This window comes from Denticeps clupeoides, chromosome 10, assembly GCF_900700375.1.
Source record: "Denticeps clupeoides chromosome 10, fDenClu1.1, whole genome shotgun sequence".
NCBI lineage: Eukaryota > Metazoa > Chordata > Actinopteri > Clupeiformes > Denticipitidae > Denticeps > Denticeps clupeoides.
Genome location: NC_041716.1, coordinates 3774666 through 3800671, shown reverse-complemented (window position 1 = coordinate 3800671; position 26006 = coordinate 3774666). Strand labels below are relative to the sequence as shown.

The window sequence follows — 26006 nt, the reverse complement described above, 5'->3', positions numbered from 1 at the left end:
GGGTCGGCGTGTCAACCGTCGAGAACGAACCCGCGTCCCCACTCAGCGTCGCGGCGCGTTTTCGTCACAAAGTAGCCGACTTGCCGCTTTGAAGCGCCGACTGGCCGAATCCATTCATCTAAAACATGACCGATCGGGCGATATGTTTATATACATAAAGTTAGAAAATTCTCAAGTGAAAAAAAAAAAAAAACTTTTTTCCCGGCTGTTTTAACACATCTTCAAACGTCCCTTCCTCCCCTCCCAAAATCTGCCCACTCAGCTCCTTTTATCCCGGACTCGGTGCGGCCCTGGAAAACACTTCCACTCTTCAATGAACAACGTTTCTTTCTCCCCCGATATAATCCGGCGCGGTGTCGTCTCTGAAGCGGATTAAAAAAAAATCCACGATCGTGGGTGGATGGGCGGTCGACCGCGGTCCCGTAATCCAGCCGGCCGCGGCTCCGCTCTTTGTGTGCAACTTTTCCCGACGACGCCGTCCGGTCCCGAAGTCTTTTCGACTCAGCCCCCGTCTCCTCCTCCTACTTCTTCATCATCATCATCACCTCCTCCTCCTCTTCTCGCGTCTTTTCTCCTCGCGCTCCCGTGTACGTTATTCGGTCGGACCCCCCTCCTCCTCCGCCTCTTCCTCCTCCTCTTCCTCCCTCTTCTTCCCAAAGTCTGGTTCTCATTTTGTTTTTCGCCCCCCTCCCCTCTCCTTTCCCCCAACGGCCCGGGCTTGAAATACGATGCTGGAAAACGCCGAACGGATTCCGATTTCCTTTCCCGAAGAAGAAAAGAAAAAAAAAAAAAAAACGAAAAACAGCTCCTTATTCGAAAGGAGAATATTGGACTGAGATGGGGGGGGCGCAGATATAAGATTTTATATTTTAAAAATCTGAGGAAGCAGCAATGAGGAATTCGCGTGGGTTGCGAAGGTCAGACGCTCGTCCCTTTTGACCCAGATTTCTGCTCCACCAGCCCGAATAAGAAACAACTGAGAATTCAATCTAAATCATATTTATAGGAGGCTACTGCTGAGAACGCCATTCAAATAAATCCATAAAATGCTATTCATTTTAATGAGCCCATATATGGGAATAGCCTTGGGGCAGGAACAGATTCATGTCGCATTGTCTGCGTGGGGACGTGTTCCTGTGCATGTTTGTGCTGAAGGCGGCACAGCACAGCACACAGTGAAATTTGTCCTCTGCATTTAACCATCACCCTTAGCGGCCCATGACAGGCGCCCGGGGAGCAGTGTGTGGGGACGGTGCTTTGCTCAGTGGCACCTCGGCGGATCGGGATTCGAACCCGCAACCTTCTGATTACGGGGCCGCTAGGCCGCTCACTGCCCCTATCAGGTTGAGTCACTGGGTCCGACGCAGCTGCGGGTTCTGCGACGGTCACGACGGGGAGCAGCCTGGATGTCGCAGTCACCAGGGCCAAAATAAAATGGACATGGCAGACAAGTGAAGAAAGTGATGACGGATATACCTGTTGACCGCAGTAATTCTGCGGTGCGGCCAAATGGTGGCAGCACTGGCAAAGAAATCTGAAAATGTACAGCATTTGCCAGACGCCCTTATCTAGAGCGACGTACAATCAGCAGTTACAGGGACAGTCCCCCCTGGAGGCAGTTAGGGTTAAGTGTGTTGCTCAGGGACACAATGGTAATAAGTGGGATTTGAACCTGGGTCTTCTGGTTCATAGGCGAGTGTTTTACCACTAGGCCACTACCACTCTGCCAGCCAGGCTTGGCTCTCAACGCAAATGATGACTGCCATTTACTGGCTTCCTTAAAATAGTGGATTTATTTAAATTCCTCTCACACATAAAAGATAAAAACCACACAAATGCAGACACAATTAAAATATAAAAAACTGTTCTCTTCCGGTCATCTTTGTTATCCATCAACGCAAGTAGACGTGGACTTCCGGCTACGCAGGCTATATCTGGGCTGTTGAATGCAATGAACAACCAGTTACCATTTCAGACAATCAGTAAGATAATTGTACAATTATATTTAATAAAATGCCACAAAATAGGAACAAGGCTATGTGGAATTATCTGGTTACTACTTCTCTACCTGGTTGTCTTCCACTAGTATGCTGTAGACCAGGGCTGAGGAAGGCTTGAGGCGAGAACTTGAGGAACGACACGGTCTTCTCTTTGCACTCTCTGAAAAGATGTTAGGTTCTTGGGGCTGAAAAATGCTCTCATGGAGCAAAACTAAAACGGCAAAAAAAAATAAAATAAATAAGAATAAATGCCAGAAATAAGAAAAGGGGGGGGGGGAAAGCACAGTGACATCATACCCTCGTTTGAGTCAAGAGGAGGTGGCTTCACCAACAGCGCTGAAGTTGTGCCTTCAAGACAAGCGTGTGTCCGATTTCTCATGCCTCTTGGTCCAGTATTCCTCAAGACATCTACTGCTCCAGACAGGTACTCTGAATGAAAATGAAATTGGAAAACCAGTGGTGTTCCCTTAGTCAGAGGGTTTCCGGTTTGAATCCCGCGCCGCAACGGTGCCACCGTCCCCACACGCCCGTCATGGCTGCCCACTGCTCACCAAGGGTGACGGTTAAAAGCAGAGGGCACGTTTCGTCGTGTCACCATGTGCTGTGCTGCAGTGTTTCACAAAGACAAAATCACTTCACTTTCACTATTGGCCCTATTGGCCGACACACCTGCTTTCTGCAAGGCCTGCTGAAGGTTTGAGTGGGTCTCCTTCAGCTGGTTCAAGATCTCCAGGCTTTCCAGGTTCACATTCCGGTAACGCATGGCAAAGAAGACCAGAACAAGCACCCCAACCAGCAGCATCGCTTTCCTTAGGATGCCAACCAACCGGGAGATTCGCTCCTGTCCAGAAACAACTCGCAACACTAAAAAGGAACTAAAACGCCTTGGTTGAGAGCTATGCATTATATGGCGTGACCTTTCTATCTTCCTTCCGTTTTATTTATTCCTGCGCTTAACATATATTTTTTTTCTTCTGATATTCCATTATGTGCAAATCTGTAAAGGGAGTCCATCTTGGTCGGGTCTTAGAATACGGTTTCTAATTAAAAATATGACTTAAAATGTATTGCACGTATTAAATCCATAAATAGATCACCATATATTGCCTAAATAAATACATTTGGTTATATCTGGGGAAATGATAAACATCACGCAAGTTACAAGCGATTTTAAAGTAAGCGCTGACATAGTATTAAAAGATCATGTAGAGGTCACTAGCCGTGTTCTGTATTAGCTGCATGAATTTAAAGGCGAAACCAAATTTTGACGTTACGTTAGAACAGGGGTCACCAACCCCGGTCCTGGAAGGCGCTTGTCCTAAACACACTCGATCCAACCACTGAGTGGTCGAGTTGAACGAGGTGTGGTGGAACATGGAAAGCCTTCATCTGTGCAGGACTGGTGGCCTCCAGGACCAGGGTTGGCGACCCCTGCTTTAAAATGTGACCTGTAAATTCAGTTTTGTGAAATATACAGTCTATTTATTTTAAAAAACGCCTGACAATTTCATTGTGATTCCATTAGTCATATTTTCCATTTTTTCCCCCCCAAATTGTTTCACACCCCCAGAAGTCTGCATTCTCTGGCGCTCACCATCTCTCGATATCCAGGGTTGTCATTTTCCAGCATCGCCCTGCAAATCATCCTCTCCAAGTAAACGTTCAGAGCCACCAGTCCGAAGAGGAAAAATCTGCAGGATCAACACCGCATCAAAAGAAAGGAGGAGCTTGCGAGGACACGTACCAAGTGGATCGGGACGGTGAATCACCTGGCCCTCGAGGTGCGTCGTGCAGATGTGAGAAAGAACGCTGCGCAAAAGGCCAGGCTGTTGTACAACGCGCAAGTCAGCGTATGAGACTCGGACATGATGAAGCTCTGCAGGAAAGCCACCCGGTTAAATATTTCAGCAAACGCAATCTGCTGCTCCTTTACAGAGTGGCTCATCTCAGCAAAAACATCCCTCATTCCTGGGAAAAAAAAAAAAAAAAAAAAAAAAAAAAAAAAAAACAGCACAGAATGGAAACGGTCGGATAAAGGAAAGAAAAAAAATTATATATGCGAAACTGAAAATGCGGGGAAATACTTTACCTTGAGTGGAGGTCAGCAGTGTATGCTTGAGCTCCTCTCCGTTCTGAAGAATGGCCTCCTGGGACTTCAGGGTGGCACTCTGGGCCTCAGCGAGGTCCTCCGCCATGCGCTGGGTGGAGGCCAACTGCTCGGCCACCCCGGCAGAGCTTTCGGTCAGCCTAATGCAGACAACAGTACAGCCCCCCCATGCCACCTCTTAACGGCGACTCATTCGAGAAAAACCAAGGTGGCGATCAGCCTGGACGATTACTTAAAACGCTCAGCTCTGTGATGTCACCCAGACCTTGGTCGAGCATTTACATTTACTGGACGCCCTTATCCAAAGCGACTTACAAATCAGTAGTTACAGGGACAGTCCCCCCCCTGGAGACACTCGGGGTTAAGTGTCTTGCTCAAGGACACAATGGTAGTAAGTGGGGTTTGAACCTGGGTCTTCTGGTTCATAGGCGAGTGTGTTACCCACTAGGCCAAGGGGTACCTGTGCATGGCGCTCTCCGCACGGTGCTGCCAGCGCTCGCCCTGCAGGTAGTGGCAGATGCTGTGGGCGTGGGTGAAGAACTCGGTGTAGGCGTTGAAGGCCACCGGGTCCATGGTCCGGGTGCAGGCTCGGACCTCGGCGCCTTCCGGACAGCGCGGGTAAGGGCGGTCGGACCTAGGGGAAGCGCAACGTGGCGCGTTAAGCGCGCACAATCCACGCGGGGCGTGGGCGCGGCGGCGGCGGGGAATACCTTTCGAGGTGGCAGTGGGTGAAGGCCAGGGCGATCTGGCCCTGCGTCTCCTCGGTGAGCTCCTGGCACCTCGCCTGCGTCTGCTCCAGGGCCCGCGACCAGCAGGCGCCGTAGCGCGGCTGGGCGGCGAGGTCCCGGACCCGCTGCAGCTGGCGCAGCCCTCTCTCCTCCAGACCCGGGTCCGACTCCAGGGAGCCGCTGAGCAGAAGGAGGCAGACGCAGCTTCTCCACATCGCTGCCGGAAGACGGCTGAAGAAACTGGCGTCCGCTGCGTGCGCGATGGCAGTTTTTAAAGGTGCCCACTCATTAGCATAAGCATTCCTGCATTTGCCGCGAATTAAGGCCAGACAGGCATCATGCAACTAAGCATTGACTGAGAAATTACAATAATTAACTAACGAAAATATAAAGGTCAATATTTAATACATTTTGAATCATTTTATCACAGTAATGTATGAAACAAATCGACTTGTCACATAATGCGCAAGGGGGTGGGTTTCCACTCTTGACACATGGCCTCAGAATAAACTTTACCGACACCACCGCGCCTCTCGCGCAGCCCGACCTGCGCCGAAACGAGGCCGGTCCGCGCATGCGCAGACGCGCGCCCGTCGAACTCCCGCGTCTCGCGAGACCGGCCGCTCCGCGGCGATGGTTGTGCGGAGGGAGCGGGAGCGAGCGAGGGCTGCCCACAAAGATGTTGCGTGATCCTTCGGAGGATTATTTATTTAAATAAAAATGGCCGCCGCGGAGAGCGGAGAGGAGAGACTGTAAGTGTGGATTCGCGCGCGCGCGCGCATATGTGTTTGGTGTAAACATGTACGTACCCGCCGTTTCGGCGGCCGCCGTGCGATTAAAGGGGACGCGCGGTTTTGAATTCGTAGCTGCGCACTCGCCGCTCCGACGCTGTGGGGCTGTCGCGTTTTAGCCAGTTAGCACGTTAGCGCGACGTTAGCTAGCGAAGGCGTTGGGAGTACGTCACGTTGTATTCCCCCCCCCCGCTCTCCCGGCTCACGCACGGCCGCGGCGGCGCTCCGCGCTGCAGTTACCCCCTTAGCCTGCCTGCTAGTGGGAGGAGGAGGCGTGTTTGGTTGTCATGTTTTTTTTTTTTCCTGACGTTTCGCGAAACTCTCCTCGCCCAGCACCACTTCGCTGCCTGGCGTCCTGTCACGCCGCTCGGGACGAGCGAACGCGTGGATTGTTTTTTTTTTTTTTTTTTTTTTTTAATTCTTTGCGTTACCGCGCCGGCGCCTTTTGCAGCCGACCGTTCCTTGCGAGACGTCGCAGCGTTTTTCTTTTTGCGGCCAACTTTGTGCTTTAAAGCGACGTGCACAAGTTGCTAGCCGGCGCGCTAGCTGCGGCGGACGCATTAGCCAGCCGAAACCGCTCGTCATTTGCCTCCGGACGAGACGATCCGGCTAATTTAGCAGCTAAACGCGTGGTAGGGCCAGCAGGTGCACATTTCAACTTAAACGCGGTCGCCCGGTGCGTTAAAATCAGTTTTGGCACGACGGGAAGTTTGCGGAAAGGATCGTGTGGGTTTTTTTTTGTTTGTTTGGTTTTTTTTGCCGCCTGGACCAGTGACCTGGTGCATGTTGGCTAAATGACTGATGTGTAACTGGCTAATGGCTGTTTCATATTCCAAAGCTATATTTAATAAGAACGGGCCAGCTCCAGCTTAGCTAACTTGCCCTCTGGCAAGTCCGTATTGCCTCCTTGATCTAATTTAATTGCCTTATGCGTTTAGGTGGATTGGGATAGCCTCCTCTTTAGCAGAGTAGGTTTAATTGCCACTGATAATTGGCAATTGTGACTAGTTGAGTGACGTTAATGACATGCGTGTTTTTCCTGAATTAAAACTGCATGTGACCATTTAATATTTCAATGTTTTAAATAAAACTGAATGTGAGAAACTGTCCTGTTCATGCATAGTGTTTGTTAAAAAAAAATTATGGCTATATTTGAAACAGAAAATCTTCATAAGCTTTGATTGCTAAGTACTAATGCATTAAATTAATTAGTCACCTGACGTATGCATTTAATATACATTTGATTACACACATACATTCACATATCTATGCTACACAACAGTGTAAATTGGTCCGTGCATTTGGTTGGTGATATTTCTGTTTTTTTTTTCATTTACAAAATAAATTGCAACGTGTGGCCAACATGTCATGTGTATTAAAGCTTCATGTAACTTTTTTTGCAACATGCATACAGAAATGAAATACGATTCCCTTAAAGGATCAATGTGTGCATCGATGCAGCATTTTATCGATATGTGGGATATAGCAAACGCATGACTACTTTCAAAACACGATGTAGTATAGATATGCAACTTCTAGCAAGGAAGGGGAGAAAATGGGGTTTAGCTGCTTCCGCTAGGCGGAAGTATTACTAAGAAGAAGGTTAGACAGGAAGTGCCCTGTCACTAGAAACATGCTGCATTATAGAATAAACTGATACCGATTTGTTCCATGAACTCATCAGCGTTTTGTGGTGTTAAATTAGCCAGAATTATGATGAAACCGCAGACCTAAAATGGGGTTACGTTGAGGGCGAATTTCTATATTCTATCCGTGGATTTAATATTCCTCTTGTAACACACACCAGTTCATCAAAGTACTACCCAGTACAGAAGTTTCACAAATGTTTGAGTTATTAACAAGGGCCTTAAGGCGGCCTTAGGGCCTTAATATACTTGCTGTTACTCCGCAAAGCCATGAGTAAATCTGCTGCTGCACGTGGCCGTTGTTCATGGATATTTGCATGTATGTGCTTTGTTTACCTGGAGGGCTAACAGTTCTACACGGTGGATGACCTGTTCTGGGCCGACACGTTCCAACCTGGTAGGTCGTAGTTGGGTTTTTATCAGTATTTCATCGTGTGGACGCGTGCTACCAAAACCCAGAGAATGCGAGCTGTCCATGTTTTCGCTTCCTTGGTTGTCCACCGGCACGTGGGAAGGTTTCTGACTGCCTGTTCTTGGTTTGTCTCTCAGTGAGGAGAAGAGTGAGGACCAGGAGGGATCAAAGGAGAAGACACAGAAGCAGAAGAAAGGCCGAAGGGAACGTCAGGATGTGGAGAAGGCAGAATCCACTACGTCCGGACCCCCTCTCTCTCCGCTGCAAGGGGAAACATCGGCAGGTCCAGCCAAACCCGAGCCCTCGGACCCCACATCTAGGGAGAGTCCAGAGGAGGCGGAGTCTTCTGTTTCAGCCAAACAGCGGCGCTCTATCATCCGGGACCGTGGCCCACTGTACGATGACCCCTCACTGCCGCCAGGCTGGACACGCAAGCTGAAGCAGCGGAAATCTGGGCGCTCCGCTGGAAAGTTTGATGTCTACCTTATCAAGTGAGTAGAAAAAAAATATGTAAAAATTACACTGAATATGAATCATGCAACACAGAGCATTTCATTAAAATCTGCATTTTTATTTATTTATTTAAAATTAAATTAAAATTGGGCATTTTACAGTAAAATAAAAAAAATTAAATAAAGACCATTTAAAGTTTCATTTTGATCCCAGTTTAACTTAATATAATAAATTGACGATCCAAATAGTCCTCAAGGATTGCAAGCAGCCATTTTGTTGTTATTATGAAGTCGTCACTTGCTTGCTGTCATGCAGAGATTGGTGTTCGCAGAAAATCTTAATCATTGCACCAATCATTGTAAATGTGTTCTGTGTTCAGTTTTTTGACTACGGACCGTATAGACCATGCCCTGGGTCTGTGAATTAAACCAATTTAATTCAGCTATAGCGATAGACATTTCTAAATATACATTCTCTCACTCGATATATATATAACTGCTCCACAGAATTCCCACCGAAACCCTGGTTAGGTATTAATTTATGTATGTGTTGTATTCGACAACATTTCTTTGAATTTCTCTGAGTATTTTTTTAAGAATAGGACCATGCTTGCAATTTTGACTATAGAGATTCTAGTGATTCATATGTTTCTAACTGTAAAACCATATCGTTTGAGGAGATGCAATCTGTTTCTTTCATAAAACCGTATGGCCACAGATGAACTGTAACCCTCAAGCTGCTTTTGAGACCTCAGTGTTCTTGCTGATGTTACAGCTCGGCTCAAGTCTCTTCCCAGGGTTTTTTTTTTTTTTTTTCTTTATCTACACTGTAATTGATAAACATTATAAAAGTACATTTTCAAGGTGAAGTATCTCCTGGTCTGTTGTACACATTTAATCTGTATGAATTTCCCCTCAGGCTTTATTTTATCCAATTCCTCACATAGAAACACAAGATGTTCCAACCATAACTACAGACTCCTACAATTAATTATCACCATTGGGCCATAGGAATAATGGTCATGCATTTGTCTGTTATCTGATTTCTGGTTCTTTTGTGTTAATCTTTTTTTTTTTTTTAGAATCCCCCTTGAAATTTGCATTGGCGGATTGTCATGAAAGACGTTCTGTTGGTTGCTCTAAGACTTTTAAATATGTCATCAGGGAAATATTTACACTTGTTACATTACATTTACAGACGCCCTTGTTCAGAGTGACTTACAATCAGTAGTTACAGGGACAGCCCCCCCCCCCCCCCCCCCCCGGAGCAACATAGGGTTAAGTGTCTTGCTCAGGGACACAATGGTAGTAAGTTTTGAACTTGGGTCTCCTGGTTCAGAGGCGAGTGTGCTACCCACTAGGCTACTACCACCCAGTTTGAGTCTGCAGTGACGTTCTGAAACTGAAATATTGGTTCAGAATTCGGCAGTGGCATTGTGGCTACAAGCCTCACTCAGGCCAGAAAGGTTTTGGTCCAACCCACACAATGCTTGCAGCAGATGATCTTCATTATTAGGCCAAAAAGCTAAAGGCTAATTAAGGTGCAAAGTGAAAGCTTCCTAGCAGGTGGCTTGAGAAACCCTGCTGTAAAGAGTAGAATTGAATGTAAAATTTTCACCATTCTTTAAACTTGTCCCTATGACAGACTTTTGATGACTCAAACAGGGCGTCGTCTACTTACACAACCGCTTCTAGCAAAATCAAAATCGAATCTATCGCACGATCTTGCACGCGGCATGTGTGTCTGTCCTGACAGGATGTGTGTGTGTGTGTGTGTGTGTGTGTGTTTTAGTTGCATCAGTGATCAACATCTCCACAGCAACCTGAAACTGTTCTCTACCCGGTTTAGAAATCCACGTGCGTGTTTTTCCATTCTGCCCCCAGTACTGGTTTCTTAAACAAGGACTAATTTCATGTGGTGTGATTCTGCTAATTCTCTAGTCCTGCGTGATGTGTGTGTGTTTTTTTTTTTTTTTTTTTTTAAATAGCTCATTCATTAATGTGCACCGTAAGCAAAGCTGAGCACGCAGAGTAATGCAGGAACCTTCGTGACTTTGTCCTCTTTCTTTTCCAGCCCGGAGGGGAAGGCCTTTCGCTCCAAAGTGGAATTAATGGCGTACTTCCAAAAGGTTGGTGATACAACCACAGACCCCAATGACTTTGACTTCACAGTTACGGGCCGGGGGAGCCCGTCCCGGCGCGAGAAGAGGCCCCCAAAGAAGCCCAAGGTGGCGAAACCGTCTGGAAGAGGACGGGGCCGCCCCAAAGGAAGCGGCAAGGTGCGACAGACCACAGAGGGCGTGGCAGTCAAACGTGTAGTAGAAAAGAGCCCTGGGAAACTTTTAGTGAAGATGCCCTATGGAGCCCCAAAATCTGAGGTGGGGGCTCCGTCAGGGCTTGTCCCGGTTGTCAAAGCTCGTCCAGGACGGAAAAGAAAGTCGGAGGTGGAGCCACAGAGCGCTCCGAAAAAACGGGGCCGGAAGCCGGCAATGGCGTCTTCAAGCGGGACGAGCTCGGGCGTGTCGTACGCAGCTGCTGCCATTCTCTCTGCGGAGGCCAAGAAGAAAGCTCTGAAGGAGTCTTCCACAAAGCCCGTGCAGGAGAGGGCCCTGCCCATCAAAAAACGCAAGACACGAGAGACCATCGAGGGGACCGAGAGCCCCGTCGGCACATCGGCGGACACGGGAGCGGCAACGGGAACTGGTTCTGGCTCTGGCTCCAGTTCGGGGGTGGGCTCAGCAAAAAAAAACTAGCACTTCAGCGAGCGGGACGTCCGGAGAGGAGATGGAGCATGGACAGCAGCGGTCATCGAAGGGCCAGGGCCGGAAGCACAAGGAAAGCAGCAGCCACGATCCCGGAACCGGTAGCAGCGGGAGCGGCGGCGGCCACAGCACGGGCCACAGCACGGGCCACAGCACGGGCCACAAAATGAAGGAGCGAGGCCAGCCGCCCAAACACCTCCATCACCACCACCACCACCACCAACATCACCTGCACTCGACAGAGATGGAGCCTGGCTCGTTCTCGCCCCAGGCTCACCAACTGTCGCTCGGCCACTCCGTGCAAGGGGCACCTCCAGCTTTACCAGAGAACGAGCCTCAGGACCTGAGCACCGCCCGGCCCAGACAGGAAGTGGTAGCGTGTCGAGAGGATACCAGAACCGACAGCTGCCCCGGTAGGGATGTGGCACCTACCAAGACTCAAGTGACGGCAGCCGACCTCCGAGGGGAGGGTAAGGAGCTCAAAGACATTGTGCCGCCTTCAGCAGTGCCCAGACCGAGCCGGGAGGAAACGGTCGAATCCAGGACACCCGTGAGTGAGAGAGTGAGCTGACTGACTGAGCAGCCCTATGTCTGGAAGGAATGGATGGCTGACGAATGAAGGGACTTCTCCTTTTTCCAAAAACCCCCCTCCCCCCCGAAAAACAAAAAAAAATACATACACACACACACTCACTCAAATGTATACATACTTAAAGAAAAAAGGCAGCTGTTGCGTCATGTTCTCTCTGTGGGTCGGGCAGTTTAACATGTAACGAACCCATATTGCTTCCTGATGTGAGATTCCAACTTTTTTTTTTTTTTTAATTTAAATATTTTATTATGTTTTCTATATACAGTACCACCATCCAGCACTTTTACCTGCTAAACTGTCTTCAAAGCTTCAAGGTAATGGAAAGTCTTTAACTCTGTGGGTATTGAGGCAAGCCATGTTTTTACTTTTTTTTTTTTTTTTTTTTAACCTCCCCTTCTCTCCTTTCGAGAAGACGGACTCTTAGCTAGTACTTGTGCTTTCTTCAAGTACAGAATAATAGGAAATCAGCGGCCACGCGTTTTTGCTTGTATTCCTCCACGTATGGATATAAGACTTTGTCGTTCCCGCACCTTCAAGCTTTGAATTAAAAGACGTGGTTCAGCGGCAGACAGATAAGAACTTCCTGCCAAGGTGGTTTTTAGTTGGATATCAATGTGTATTTGGGATGGTGTGTTGATGAACTCTTGAGCATCACGTGCAAACCTTATTTTCCTTTCCCAATGACGGATTGGTTTTTAAATTACACTTGGCCTGAACCCGCATGACAGCTGGCAGGAATAGTAACTAAATTGGCCAGATTCAATTTCTGTGAACGCCATTCAACCTTTTTTCTTGCGGTGTGAGATTCAGGTTGAGATTTAACATTTCTGATTAAAAATAAAAATACACATGTAAGTGTTTACTATTTCAAGACAGGAAAAGACCAGGGTACTTACTATTTCACGTCACATGTAGAAAGCACAAATACGCAAGGATAGGAACGTTTTCAAGCACAGTCGGAGGACCCAGGCTGTGGATCTCATTCACGCCTGACTGAATAGGCAAAGACCTTCAAAAATTATATATATATGCATGATCCCAACCCTTACCCTCTGTGCACTAGCTAACTGTCCAATAACTTTGTTTTCTTTTGTGCTTAATTACAATATAAAAAAAAAAAAGAAAAAGGTACAAATCAATAAGTGGCATTATCACATAATGCCGCTGTAAAAAAAAAAAAAAAAAAAATTAGATGACAAAACACATCTATACAAAGCATTTTAGCTGTATTTAGTTGTTAGCTTGTGTGCACTGGCACTAGTTACAGTACCCTGAGAAGAAGAGGAAGAGGAGGAGAAGCAGATGTTTGAATGCGTGTGGTCTCCAGTCTCTCCAGTACGACACCACGTCCATATTAACAGTGACATTGTGGACTAGAGTAGAAAATAGGGGTTTTTCTTAGTTTTTTCCCTGATCGTTAACCTTTTACCTAACATGACGGCTGTTTGTTTTTAGCTTTCGACTAATATAGAACATTAGTGCCCTTTTAAAAAGATTTTTGCTAACCTGAAATCAGCATCTATGTCAGGGCTAAATTAAAGATGTTTTTGCTGATTTCACTTATACGTTCAACATTTACATGGTTTGCTTTCTTCCATTGGAGAAGAAAGAAAAACGTTAAAGGAAGTTCTTCTTTGTCATGGGTGTTTGTACTGTATTTAAAAACATGGGAACCCAAACGACTGTGCACTTAAGTATGCTATGATTTTGTTTTTCCAATGAAAGCACCTTATTTTAAGAATGTCTGATTAATATTATGTAATGGAGTTGCGTACAAAATTATATATATATATATATATATCAAAAAAATACTGAGGCCCTCTCCCGTTAAAAGCAGACAAAATCTGTGGGTTTGTCTGTTATGGCGTTGTTGAAATTTCTGTTTCATGTCCGGAGGTTCGTAACTTTCGTATAAATGTAAGTCGTGTTTGCATGGTCATTCTCCGCATTTCACCGTTCAACTGCAGTAGCCAGAGGCTGAGACCAGTTTAGTGTGTGATCTATTATTTTTACCTTTAGCCTGAAACCACTGGTAGCATATATTGTATGGTGCACCAGAAGAAAATGCATGTACGAGGTTAATACACCATACTGGATCCCGCCATCTGCTCTTGTGTCATAGTCAGCAGCCTTTTCATTTTGGGACTGTTTTCGTTTGTTTTAAGCACACTCGGACACTTTTAAATGAAAGATTTTTTTGTATTCGGTACTCTTTATGTTGAGGTCAGCTTTAAAATTGCTGTTCTGAACAGCAAAAGACCCAAACTGTTGCAATGAAGAAACACGAAGTGTGAAGTTTAGCAGATGTGGGTTCACTTTGGCCAAATCCTAACAAAAAAAATATACAATAAAAATGACCTAATTTTTTAAGTATACAATAAATGAGCAGAACACTGGATCTTTGGGGCTTTAATTTTGATTGTGATGTTTTCAGCAGTTGGAGGGTTCCACTGCAGAGGTCTGCTTATTCATAATTTTTCAAACCTGTTGCTAAGGATTCAGAATAGACACGTGTTTTTTTTTCTCCTCTCTTCTCCCCACTGGAAGCCAAGAATCGTTGGAAATGAACAGTGTTTGTGGCTGTTTTTCTCCCCTAGTTCCTCCTCCTGTTCCTCGACTCTGACAGCTGGGCCGGGGATTGTAGAAAATTGAGCAATCATGCTCAGAAAAGGGCTATGCAACTTTTTCAAAATTAATAGCGTCAAGGTGGAGGTAACCAATCGCCACTGAAAATCGGGGAGGAAAAAAAAAAAGTCTCATCAGAACAGATACATATACACGCCGGGAGGACTTCAACGTCTCTTCGGGTTCAGACTGAATCGGGAGGTGGAGACCGGGGGGAGTAGCTGTAAAAACAGTACATCCTGAAAGACCAGCGTAATTACATTCTGTGCACCATGGGCGAAGTAGCGGGATTTTAAAAGGCCATCCAGACATAACTGCAGGGATTTTGCCTGTTTGGGGGGGGGGGGGGGGGGGGGTCTTCATCAAGCACTGTTGACTTTAGTTAGCTGGTGAAGCTGCGTCCGTTTTAAGTTCATGGGCAGCCTGGCTGTAAAAGGTTTTAGAGATCGACTTAGGTGTTAGTGGCCTTTGCTTAAAATATATTATTCATCCCAATAAACGAACACAAAGTCTACAGTGGACTGATGGATCATTTTTTAAAAAACGGGATCTTGCATTGCCAACAAATCAAATAATTATTATTATTATTTGTCGTTAACAAGTTGTGTGAATCTCTGTGAAATAATATGCTTTTTCATGTGGAACGTCTCTACAACCGAGGCCCTTCCTCCTAAAATGGGGTCCTAGACGAGAACCGCACTTACGAAACTGTGCCTCTGACCATAGAATATACTATGGAATGTTGTTTTCCCCTTCAGCCAAAATACATGCTATATACTGTATGTGCACATGTATCAATACGCATGAGTGCCATTAGAGGATAGGACATTGCTTGCCCTATAACGTTCTACTTCATTCAATAAAAAATACACACACACAAGCCCCCTGTTCAAAACCTGCGATACCTTGTGTCACCATCACTGACTGGATCTTAGCCTGTTAGATGTAGGAATTTCAATTCTTCTGTTTCAGAGTAAATGTGAGCATGTGTGCTGGGTTGTGTGTACACGATGAAAGCCTCAAAAACTCAACTGTCACAGTAAATGTTAAACAGGCCATTTGTGTTATTTCCACCAGATTTGTTGATATGTAATTTATTTTATCCAGCTTGTTTCGTTTCAGTTGAACAGTGTCTTGACACAGATCGGACTTTCACTATTCAGCTGAATACATTGGTGTGTATGTAATCATCTAAACACATCACTTGCATTTTCAATGGCCTGAATTCAGTCAATTTTTCCACATCAAAATGTAAGGAATTGCCAGTCCAGGGTGAAATTGAACTTATCTGAAGCCACTGGTTCCAGACCTACATTGTTGGGAAGTAAATGGTGGATTTAACATTGTCTTGTGCCTTGAAGTTGAAGTAATAGAATTTATCTTTATACTGTAGTTGTATTTTTATTCTCAGTCATGTGTTTGCCTCTTGTTGGTATTCAGTGCTTTGGGTGTATTAGGGATTTTTTAGGAACCGACCATATGTTTACCTATTATTATTTTCATGATAACATTATTGAGAAGAAATGTGTTTGGAAAATAACTGTCACAAAAAGGATTTTGACCTTTACTTGTTAATCCCATATAGGTTGTACATTATATCTATGTGTGGGTATGGTGAGACATATTCTCCTTTTCTGTAGAATGACAGATAATTTGTAAGACGCTTGCCTCACATAGTATCTTCCAATTATAACCATAAATTGCAATTTATGAAATAAATAAATATTCCAGCCATGGCCATTTTGACAATGAGTTTCAGATCTGCACTTTATAAAGTATGTTGCCTGGCAGGACACCCATTACCCTTTTGTATGTGTTTTTTACCTTTGTCCAAAGTTGTTGTTTTATTTTCTTATTTTTAATTTAGTGTTGAATAAAAGGGATGAGAAGTATTATATATAAAATATCTATCTATCTATATCATATATATATATAAATATATCAACAAAATTATTTTAACTAAACAATCCTGCAGTCTAGGTGTCAGTGGTTATTTACCATTTGCCAAGATAAGTCCTTGCCTTCCTCAAAGTGAAAAAAAGGAGAAAAAAAGTATAGTTTGTGTCTACTTTTATAGATCTGTGTTACTGTATTATTTGTTTGACGTATGTAACGGAAACGAAAATAGTAAACAACATTTACCTGCTTCTTGTCTAAACTTGCATTTCATTCTCCTGGATAAAAGGAGGATTTAGCTTTGCGTCTGCGAACATGTTTGGGTTGCTGTGATATTAATGTGCGCCCCTGTCCCCGTCCTGAGTCTTATAGACTCTTAATAGTTTTGAAAATAACCCCAAAACTGAAGTGCCATATAAGACACTGCTTACTAGAAGTCCTTCATTCATAGAAATAATTAAATAATTAATTCTCATTTCTAATGGTCATTAGCAAGTCATAGTCTTGAATATGTTATGAAATGAAATACGTTAAATTCTTAATGGAATTGTCTGTATTACTGGTGTGTGTGTGTGTGTATGTGTGTGTGTGTGTGTATATATATATATATATATACACACACACACACACATTATTTATGTTTACTGTTGGTATTGGTTTTTTTTTATCTTTTTATTGTTAACAAAAAAAAAGAGATGAAAAAAACATGAACCATGGTTGCATATGATTTGACAAACATAAATTTGTCCATTTAAGTATGTAATAGTTACTGTTTGTGGAATATTTTTCCCTTTGCGCTTAATTGTGTAGTTTCGGGTCTCGTAGACTATTGCCTGTAGTTAGTAATTCATTATTAAGAAATGCATAATAGTACTGAACGTCATACAAAAATCCTCGTGCTTTATGACGTCATATTTTACAGGGTGGCTTCGTTCAAACGCGACGGTGAGCCTGAAAGTCCTTTTCTGGAGGCAGGCATGCGGGCACCACAGGGTTAAAGCGCGGCTCTCGACGTTTCGGGGTCAGCAGGTTAACAAGAGTTCATGTTTCGGTCCAGCAGGGTGCAGTGTGCGCTAAGCAGATCCTTCGCCCCGCGAACCGCGCTGATCCGAGTGTATCGGATCACTTGCCTTCAAACTGCTCACCAAAATGGCTCTTTGTTAAAGGGACAATCGCGCATTTTATTTCAATAGCTTAAATGTTATTATAACACATTTTTTTTAAATTATACATATTATACCCCTCAGTCTTTTTCATCGGTACCAGTTTTTAATGGATCTCGGCGATTGAACCGAGAAACTAAAACTCCGCCTTTAGTAAATAAACGAGTGAGTCGTTCGCTTGAAATGAGCCGGTACGCGCGCGTTCGTTCGCCGACAACGTGTGCGGACACTTCGCAAGCCGACACGGGCCAGTCGGGCGCTGGTGACGGGGCCGCGGTACCCGCCTCGGTCCGGTCCGGTACGGCCGAGTATGCCAACTGGGAGGCCCGCTGCCGCTGGAAAATGTCGAGCGCGGGCTACCTGTACGACCTGCCCCCGGTCGTGGTGAGCGACTTCTGCCGAGTTATGGACACGCTGTCGCACTCCGACTGGACGAGATTCGGTAAGGACGTCGTCGGCGCGGTCGCTTGAACGGCGCCCGTGTCTTCGGGGGTTTAGCTGGCCCGCTTCGGCTAGCGAAGAAACTAGCCGCAGCTTCGGGGCTAGAAGGGTGCTTCTGGTTCGCTGCTTGCCGAATAAAGTCAAGGGTGACGCAACTAGGGAATAAATAGGGAAGTATGTGTTTTTTTTTTTTTTTTTTTTTAAGAAAAGTGACCTTTAGAAGAAGTAGTGAAGTGATTGTCACATGTGATACACAGCAGCACAGCACACGGTGCACACAGTGAAATTTGTCCTCTGCATTTATCCCATCACCCTGAGTGAGTAGTGGGCGGCCATGACAGGCGCCCGGGGAGCAGTGTGTGGGGACGATGCTTTGCTCAGTGGCACCTTGGCTGATCGGGATTCGAACCGGCAACCTTCTGATTACGGGGCCGCTTCCTTAACCGCTAGGCCACCACCGTCCCAACCTTTTCCTTGTGCCGTTTGTGGTTCCACGGCGCTTCTCGCATAGCGAACTTGCGGGATTTAAAACCTCGACATGCCGTCGGTTTTAAGGAGACAAATCGCATCTGTGCGCCTCCCGGCCGCCCTCGGAGCTGGTCCGCTGAAGAAAATGTCGTTTTCAGCCCCCGCAGGGGGGGAATTTACCAGACTGGGGAGCCCGTTTTCAGATCGGACTGTATTTGCAAGTCACATTCAGCGCGCACAGTTTCCCCTTTTTTCCCCTCCAACCTGCCCGCAACCACATCAGCCTGCTAGTTCAGTAAAGATTTTCCAGACTGTGACAATGCAAAAAATAATATTATTATTTATGTATTTATTTCTGTTTTTATATGGGGGGGCAGTAATGAATGCCAACCGAAGTCATTAATCAGTAAACCAATTTTTAAAAAGGCATATTGATCGAATTAGTTTTGCAATGGAATGTGACTGACCGGCGTTGTCCCACTTTTCCAGCCTCGCGCGTGGCGCTGGATCAGACGGAGCTCCGGCAGATCCAGAACTGCGAGGGCAGGACGGACCGGCTCATGAACAGCTGGGGCAACCGCAACGGCACAGTGTCCGAGCTCCTGCGCGTCCTGGAAGAGCTGAGCTTGTTTCGGGCTCGGGACATCGTTCTGAATTGTGAGCAGTGCCTGGGATGTCCCCAGAACCCATGTTCAGATGTTCACACTTTAAAATGGAAAGTCCAGCTGTTTCCTCTTAACATTGTGACACATGCGGGGTTGTTGCGTACTGAAATGGACTGATCAGTATGCAGAAAGTGGTGATGAGTTTTTGTTTCTGCTGAAAGTCGCGGGTCTTCCGGTCCTCTTACTCATAACCTTGTCGCTTCCTTCCAAGGATTCATCATTCAAGTTTTACTGGAACAGTTAATCGTCGTCTTGTTGCTCACCTCACGTCGTTTTTTTTTTTTCCTGCTTTCAGGGAAACCTAATGCACAGCCCGACCGTAACCCAAAGCCGTCTTCATTAATGCCAACATGCCTTTCCTCACTGTTCACTGATCCCACCAAAGAAGTCACAAAGCCTCCCACAGTTCCAGGTCAGACTGACTTAACAGTGTGACTTGAGGTGCCAAAAAATGCTCCAGGGTGTGTTGTGATCAAACCTTTACTTCTTGTAGAAACCAAGCCCCTGCCTGAACCTGAACCTCCACCTTTGGGTATGGAGTCCAAAGAAAGAGTCATGTCTACAGTGGAGGAGGTACAGTGCTCAATGTAGCAGATCCTGCAACACATACCTTCTGGAACAATGAGCTTTGTTCATTTGGTTACTAATTTATACCCGTTCCCATATTTGTAGTGTCTATCACAGCCACAGAGCTTGTTATCTATGGATTCTCCTTCAATCCGTGCCATGTGCTGGTCATTTGAGGAAATCCAGAGGGGGACGGAGAACTTCTCAGAGGCTCGCCGGATTGGAGAGGGAGGATTTGGCCTTGTGTACCGAGCCACTATGAGGAACACTGACTTTGCTGTAAAGAAGTTAAAAGAGGTGAGTGAGAGAGAAGCTGTGTTAAGAACAATTCCGATGCACGTTTAATTGTCCTCTTGTTCTAGGATTCACAACTTGATTGGACAATTCTGAAGCAAAGTTTTAAGACTGAGGTGGAAAATCTCTCAATGTAAGATGGCCTTTCTAATTTAATTCTAGCTCATGTCTGATCCAGTATTGCTTTGCTTTGTTTTTTTTCCCACTCTTTAAAGCATCTAGTCATTTTACACAATCTCTCTTATATTCATAAAAAAATAAGTTTGCTTGGTCCTCTGTTACATCTGGCTTCTTTTTTATTTTTGTGTATGCTGGGGAATTTGCTGCTTTCCTTTTTCCTTCTCCCATCCCCTCTTCTTTTGGAACATTCAAGTGTTTCAGTTACATGAATCATGTCGCACACTCTCACTCTCCTTGTGACTAGGCCACATATCAGGCCACAAAAAGATACGACCACGATAAGAGCTGGTCTTACAAAAAAATAAATAAAGTGTTGTCTGGATAATATTGTGGATCTTCATCTCATCACATGGCGAACATATTATTTAAAAAAAAAAAAAGAATTTGAAAGTAATTCAGATGATTTTTTGGAACATTGATTTGCTTTCACTCTTGCTCACCTTTGCAACATACTGAAAACCGTACCTGGGTGACCTTTTAGACGGCCCCGCAGCCTTAATTTTATATACCTCTTTGCCAATACAGAGCCCTTTTGTGGAAATCCCTTGTGCATGATGTTGCACACCACATCAATATCCTGACCTAGAAATTCGAGTTGGTTACGGACCTCCCCTGTACTTTCAGCAGTTCTCTTATGTGGTCAGTGTTTTCTATCTTCTGCTGCTCTTTTTCTTTCGTTGGGGTCCTTAAAAATGGTTTTCCAACTCTTGCTGCACCACGTTTAAAGATAACATGTTCGCAGTGTTCTTGTTTAAGCTCATCTTACTTTCTATTCACTCGTGTGTTTAGATACAGGCATCCCAACATTATGGACTTTGTAGGCTACAGCATTGGAGGGGGCACACACTGCCTGCTGTACGTTCTTATGCCCAACGGCTCCCTGGAGGACCGACTTCACTGTCCGGTACAGATTCTTTTGATTTTTAATGATGGAATTATTAAATTACCAATGGTGCTTAATAAGAAGTAGCCAATAATTGACCTTCAACTGGCTTTATTTCACTCTTCTTAGGCCAGGACTGCCCTCTCCTGGCAGCAGCGCATCAGTATTCTGAAGGGATCTGCTAAAGGCATCCAATTTCTGCACTCCTGTTCTCCTAAGGTCATCCATGGTGATGTTAAAAGGTGGGTCTTTACCAGGCCACCAGATTGGGTTTTTGCTGTATTTTTTTCAGCTCCCGTCCTATGTGTACCACATGGCAGAAGTCTTTACTTATCTAAATTGTTCCTGATGTTTATTGAAAGGCTATTGAAAGCATTCCGGTGGTCCACATAGAGCTGAATTGAGAACCATTTATTTAAAAAGCATTTTACATTTACAGCATTTATCAGACGCGCTTATCCAGAGCACTTTACAATAAGTAGTTACAGGGACAGTCCCCCCCGGACACGATGGTAGTAAGTGGGGTTTGAACTGTGTCTTCTGGTTCATAGGCGAGTGTGTTACCCACTAGGCTACTAGCACCGTAGAAGCTAACCTGAAAACAAGTTAGCCCATGTAAGATGGGTTTGTCATATTTATCTACATTTTTGGACTTTTTGTGTTTTTTTTTCTGTATAATCAGTAAGAGGAAGTGATCTGGTTCAAAAACAGTGCCTACAAATAAACATATGGATAAGTGAATCTAACTTTCATATCCTTCTCGCAGCTCAAACATCCTTCTCGGAGAGCACCTGGAGCCTAAACTCAGTGACTTTGGGTTGGCACGATTATGCCAGACTCCAAGCAGAGCCACTGGAAAGACCACCACTGTGGCTCAAACGATGACAGTTCGGGGGACTCTGGCGTACCTACCTGATGAGTATTTGAAGGATGGCCAACTAGGGGTAGTGACTGATGTCTTCAGCTTTGGAGTGGTGAGTTCCCACTGAAGCTTCGGCACGTTGGCAGATGCAAATAATTTAAAAGGTCATTTGTTTTTTTTTTTTTTGTTTTTTTTTTTTATTTAACCCTTCAGCTCAAACAAGTATTGACTGTGTTCATTTAATTATGTGGGTAATAAATTTAATGATTTGAGTATTTCATTTACATTACATCGTAGCATATGTGAAGATTTACCTTTGAAAATTATATTACAATATTTTGTTCAAATGTTTTACATGAAGTCCTGAGACTTTTCGTAGTAGTAATTTGTGCTTTCATGTGATAGTGCTTAAAATTATTTACTTGCTTTCTTTTTAGGTCATGTTGGAAGTGCTGACCGGACGTAAAGCTTTAGAAATGTCTAGCGCTTCTAAAGCAGTATACCTGGTGAGTGATGAGTATGCCGCTAAACACAGTGTCAATGTATTTCGTTATGTCCAGAGGCAACATGGTCGTGTTGGTGATTAATCTATTCTTCACAGAAAGATCTCGTATCGGAGATTGGGGATGAACAAACTGAGAGTAATGCAAAAGAGACTCGTGAGCAGACACTGGACAAGGCAGCAAAACACATTTGCAAGAAGCACCTGGACCCTAAACTGGGTTTGAGTGTCCCTGTTCCGGTTGGACCTGTGGAAATCTCCAAATTAGCTTGCATGTGCTTAGATCGCCGGAGAAAGCGGAGGCCACAGATGACTGAGGTAGGATTTATAATGTATATACTTCCTTTAGATCATATGATCTTTTTCTGGTTGTTTTGAAATGGATGTACAGTGAGTACAGATAATTATTAAATTATTCACTGTTATATTACAGCCATTTTGAGTTCATTTTATTTCCTCATTAATGTACACACAGCGCCCCATATTGATAGAAAAACATAGAATTGTTGAATTTTTTGCAGATTTATCAGATGGTCCTAAGTATTCAGACCCTTTGCCGTGACACTCGTATATTTAACTCAGGTGCTGTCCATTTTTGAGATGGTTCTACACCTTCATTTGAGTCCAGCTGTGTTTGGACTTGACACCTGGACACCTGTCTATATAAGACCTTACATCTCACAATGCATGTCACAGCAAATGAGGATCATGAAGTCAAAGAAACTGCCTGAAGAGCTCAGAGACAGAATTGTGGCAAGGCACAGATCTGGCCAAGGTTGCAAAAAGATTTTTGCTGTGCTTATGGTTCCTAAGAGCACAGTGGACTCCATAATCCTTAGAACCTTAGGCCCTTTAACCATCCCTGCAGCCCTCCACCAGTCAGGGTTTATGGCAGTGTGGCCCGATGGAAGCCTCACCTCAGTGCAAGACACATAAAAGCCTGCATTGAGTTTGCTAAGAAACGGCCAAAGGACTCCAACATGGTGATAAATAAGATTCCCAGGTCTTTTGGCCTTAATTCTAAGCGGAATGTGTGGAGAAAACCAGGCACCACCGAAGCCAGAATTAAGGAAGACTGGCATCTGAAGACGGCCCTTAAAACCTGTGGATATCCCAAGTGGGCCTTTAACAAGGCAGGATCTTCCTTCAAGAAAAGGACCAACCTGAATCCCAGGGCCAACGGAAGAACCTGGTCCTTCGATATTCAAACCTGCCAACACTCTTGAGACAGAGACTCGTCCATCCCAAAGACCGGACACCAAAACAGAAGAAGAGCAATGTAGTGTATGCTGTCCAGTGCGGTGAAGAGTGCGCCGAGCTGTACATCGGGGAAACCAAACAGCTACTACACAGGAGGATGGCCCAGCACAGAAGGAGCAACACCTCAGGGCCAGAATCAGCTGTGTACCTTCACCTCAAGGACAAAGGACACTCATTTTTGGATGAGAATGTTCAGATATTGGACAGAGAAGATAGGTGGTTTGAGAGAGGAGCGAAGGAAGCTTTGCATGTGCAAATCAACAAACCCTCACTCAACCTATCTCCAACCTATTTCGCTGCCCTTCCTTCCATTCCCAGAAAAATCAGGCCCAATTCACACCAGGCTTTTTTTGCAGCTGCAGGGATTGGACGACTGGTTGCAATCAAGGGAAAGATGAATGCGGCTAAGTACAGGGACTTCCTGGATAAAAACCTTCTCCAGAGTGCTCAGGACCTTAGACTGGGCCGAAAGGTTTACCTTCCAACAAGACAAGGACCCTACGCATTTACATTTACAGCATTTATCAGACGCCCTTATCCAGAGCCACTTACAATCAGTATTTACATGGACAGGGTTAAGTGTCTTGCTAGGGGACACAATGGTAGTAGGTGGGGTTTGAACCTGGGTCTTCTGGTTCATAGTGTGTTACCCAGTAGGCTACTACCACCCTAAGCACACAACTAAAATAATGGAGTGGCTTCACAAGAAGCCACTGTGACTGTTGGCCCAGCCAGAGCCCCGAGGAAAACCCAATAGAGCATCTCTGGAGAGACCTAAATATTGATGGACAGACATTTTACCATCCAACCTGCCAGATCTGGAGAGGATCTGCAAGGAATGGCAGAGGAGCCCCAAAGCCAGGTGTGGAAAAACTCGTTGCATCTTTCCCAAAAAGACTCATGGCTGTATTAGATCAAACGGGTGCTTCTACTAAATACTGAGCAAAGGGTCTGTATACTTATGACCATAGGATATTTCAGTTTTTCTTTGTTGATAAATCTGCGAAAATGTCAACAATTTTGTGTCTGTCAATATGGGGTTCTGTGTATACATTAATTAATGAGGGAAAGAAAAATAATTTTAGCAAACGATTGCAATATCAGTCAATTTAAGCGGGTCTGAATAATTTTCTGTACATTTAGGAGAGTATTTCTAATTTCCTACTAAGAAATGATTTGAATACGTTTAGCATCTCAAAAACACTGTTCTTGTACATTTAATTTAATCATTTTCAATTATCAGGTGTTTAAACAACTTGAAGAAGTTTCTTCAAGTCAGAAGACATCATGCTGTATTCATGCTACAGTCAATGTGTCTTCAGACCTGCCTGATCCTTCACCCCCCAAAACTCTTTTCTCTTCGGATGAAATGGGGTCTCTTGGACGTGAATTCTCCAAACTGGGTCCTCAGGAGGACACATACTATTGCCTTCAGATTCCACAAATCTCCTCTTTAAGGTCATCAGCATCACAGTCTTCAGAGCTCCCAAAGTCAGAGAAGATCGTTGGAACTTGGGACACCCCTGTGTCTTCTCGCATCCCCTGTGAATCGGACGAGAGTCAGGGCTACTCTCAGTATAGCTTTCACAGCGGTTCTGGGGGTAATTCTGAGACGCAGTGGAGTAGAAATGAGAATGCGGGTTCCTATGGCTCCACGGCTGCTGCTTCATTGCAGCCCACTTCAGCAGGTACGGGGGGGGGGGGCAACATTTATTTTTTACTACATTTATGTTTCCCAGTTGCTGATCCTATTTTTTTTGTTTTTATATGATCAGGTATACCCAGTCAGAAAGTTGTGGTCAATCCAGTCAAGCAGCGCCTTGTTCAGAAAATCAAACTTTATGAAGCAGGCTTCATTGCTAGTTCGGACCTGCTTTCATCAGGTATAGTGACTTTTTTTTTTTATATTGTTCTGTTCCTACAGCACACTTTCAGAGGTACCAGGGTCATTTTAGCTTGGTGAACTCCACTCCAGCTCTTTAATTCTAGTTTAATGTAAAGGGGGCTGGCCGAAGCGTTACTCTAATTCATTCGAAAGTATTGCTGTTGACTCAACATACCGTTTGAATTTTTAATACCATAATTTTGTCAGATAAATGTTTTGATGTTGCAGGTGGGAGCATGAGTAATCCGAGCCAGGAGCCAGTGGAAAGTGATGAGCTTGCCGGTTCACCCCTTCAAACCAAAAGCACCTAAAGCAGGACAAAAGCGGAGTGGATTTGTGGAATTGTTTACAGTGTGTAAAATCTGAAAACAGCATTTTATCATTAATATGTATAATTATTATTATCTTTTTTTTTCTTCCAGGAAACCGATTGACTCTTAATTTATGTTTTTTTTTCCTCTGTCTAGTATCTACTCATCTTTTTTTTGACTAAATGTATTAAACACTTAGTTATCATTGTCGTGACTTTGTTTTTTTTAAAGCAGGTCATTGGTGCACTGAACTGTTAATAATTGACTGTGTAGCTTTGCCTTTATATAATTATTACAACAAGATCGAATCAATACACGAAACCTGAAATATATAATTTATTGTTATAAAATTGACAATTGTGTATTTTTTTAAATGCGATTCAGAAAATAAAATGTATATATGCTGTTTAAGAGAACGTGAAAAGATTGTTAATAGTTTGGTTTTTTTTTTAAGGGGGGGGGGGCTCCGCGTTTTGTACTCGAGTGGAAATTGTCACCGACCGCGCCATCCCTA

At 44.6% G+C, this 26006-nt stretch overlaps 3 protein-coding genes and 1 long non-coding RNA gene across 5 annotated transcripts; 2 read left to right on the top strand and 2 right to left on the bottom strand.

The window, feature by feature from the left end:
• Nucleotides 1-1778: 1778 nt before the first annotated feature.
• LOC114797879 (uncharacterized) lies at nucleotides 1779-5805 on the bottom strand. Of its 2 annotated transcripts, XM_028993122.1 has the most exons (10): nucleotides 5645-5805; nucleotides 4818-5085; nucleotides 4568-4741; nucleotides 4090-4247; nucleotides 3770-3968; nucleotides 3595-3691; nucleotides 2670-2841; nucleotides 2298-2429; nucleotides 2069-2211; nucleotides 1779-1939 (listed from the first exon to the last, which is right to left on the bottom strand). In XM_028993122.1, exons 2-10 carry the CDS (start codon nucleotides 5048-5050, stop codon nucleotides 1886-1888), a joined length of 1362 nt encoding a protein of 453 aa, XP_028848955.1. In that variant the 5' UTR covers nucleotides 5051-5085; nucleotides 5645-5805; the 3' UTR covers nucleotides 1779-1885. The 2 variants fall into 2 exon arrangements, 1 of the variants encoding a protein (XP_028848955.1); XR_003751008.1 differs by lacking the exons at nucleotides 1779-1939; nucleotides 2069-2211 and having other exon boundaries at nucleotides 2326-2429; nucleotides 2552-2841; nucleotides 4818-5805.
• Nucleotides 5450-14452, top strand: mecp2 (methyl CpG binding protein 2). Its single transcript, XM_028993124.1, has 4 exons — nucleotides 5450-5587; nucleotides 7822-8175; nucleotides 10211-10823; nucleotides 10876-14452. Exons 1-4 carry the CDS (start codon nucleotides 5556-5558, stop codon nucleotides 11467-11469), a joined length of 1593 nt encoding a protein of 530 aa, XP_028848957.1. The 5' UTR covers nucleotides 5450-5555; the 3' UTR covers nucleotides 11470-14452.
• On the bottom strand, nucleotides 6839-17749 carry LOC114797881 (uncharacterized). The gene is made up of 2 exons (XR_003751009.1): nucleotides 17535-17749; nucleotides 6839-8167 (listed from the first exon to the last, which is right to left on the bottom strand). It is a non-coding gene; the product is annotated as an uncharacterized LOC114797881 (long non-coding RNA).
• irak1 (interleukin-1 receptor-associated kinase 1) lies at nucleotides 17146-25916 on the top strand. Its single transcript, XM_028993121.1, has 14 exons — nucleotides 17146-17616; nucleotides 18573-18740; nucleotides 19044-19160; nucleotides 19242-19321; nucleotides 19421-19612; nucleotides 19678-19742; nucleotides 20579-20693; nucleotides 20802-20914; nucleotides 21439-21646; nucleotides 21972-22040; nucleotides 22136-22354; nucleotides 24540-24984; nucleotides 25072-25179; nucleotides 25410-25916. The coding sequence occupies exons 1-14, from the start codon at nucleotides 17358-17360 to the stop codon at nucleotides 25490-25492; spliced, it is 2241 nt and encodes a 746-aa protein (XP_028848954.1). The 5' UTR covers nucleotides 17146-17357; the 3' UTR covers nucleotides 25493-25916.
• Nucleotides 25917-26006: the final 90 nt, after the last annotated feature.

Bases quoted from the DNA above. Each gene is read 5' to 3' on its own strand.
- LOC114797879 (XM_028993122.1), bottom strand. From the start codon at position 5,050: ATGTGGAGAAGCTGCGTCTGCCTCCTTCTGCTCAGCGGCTCCCTGGAG. The intron at 4,248-4,567 runs GTACCCCTTGGC...TGTCTGCATTAG, and splicing joins GCGGAGAGCGCCATGCACAG to GCTGACCGAAAGCTCTGCCG. The intron at 3,692-3,769 runs GTGATTCACCGT...TTGATCCTGCAG, and splicing joins CGACGCACCTCGAGGGCCAG to ATTTTTCCTCTTCGGACTGG.
- mecp2 (XM_028993124.1), top strand. From the start codon at position 5,556: ATGGCCGCCGCGGAGAGCGGAGAGGAGAGACT. The intron at 5,588-7,821 runs GTAAGTGTGGAT...TTTGTCTCTCAG, and splicing joins GAGAGCGGAGAGGAGAGACT to TGAGGAGAAGAGTGAGGACC. The intron at 10,824-10,875 runs GCGGCAACGGGA...GGGTGGGCTCAG, and splicing joins GCACATCGGCGGACACGGGA to CAAAAAAAAACTAGCACTTC.
- irak1 (XM_028993121.1), top strand. From the start codon at position 17,358: ATGAGCCGGTACGCGCGCGTTCGTTCGCCGACAACGTGTGCGGACACT. The intron at 19,322-19,420 runs GTACAGTGCTCA...CCATATTTGTAG, and splicing joins TCATGTCTACAGTGGAGGAG to TGTCTATCACAGCCACAGAG. The intron at 24,985-25,071 runs GTACGGGGGGGG...TTATATGATCAG, and splicing joins ATTGCAGCCCACTTCAGCAG to GTATACCCAGTCAGAAAGTT.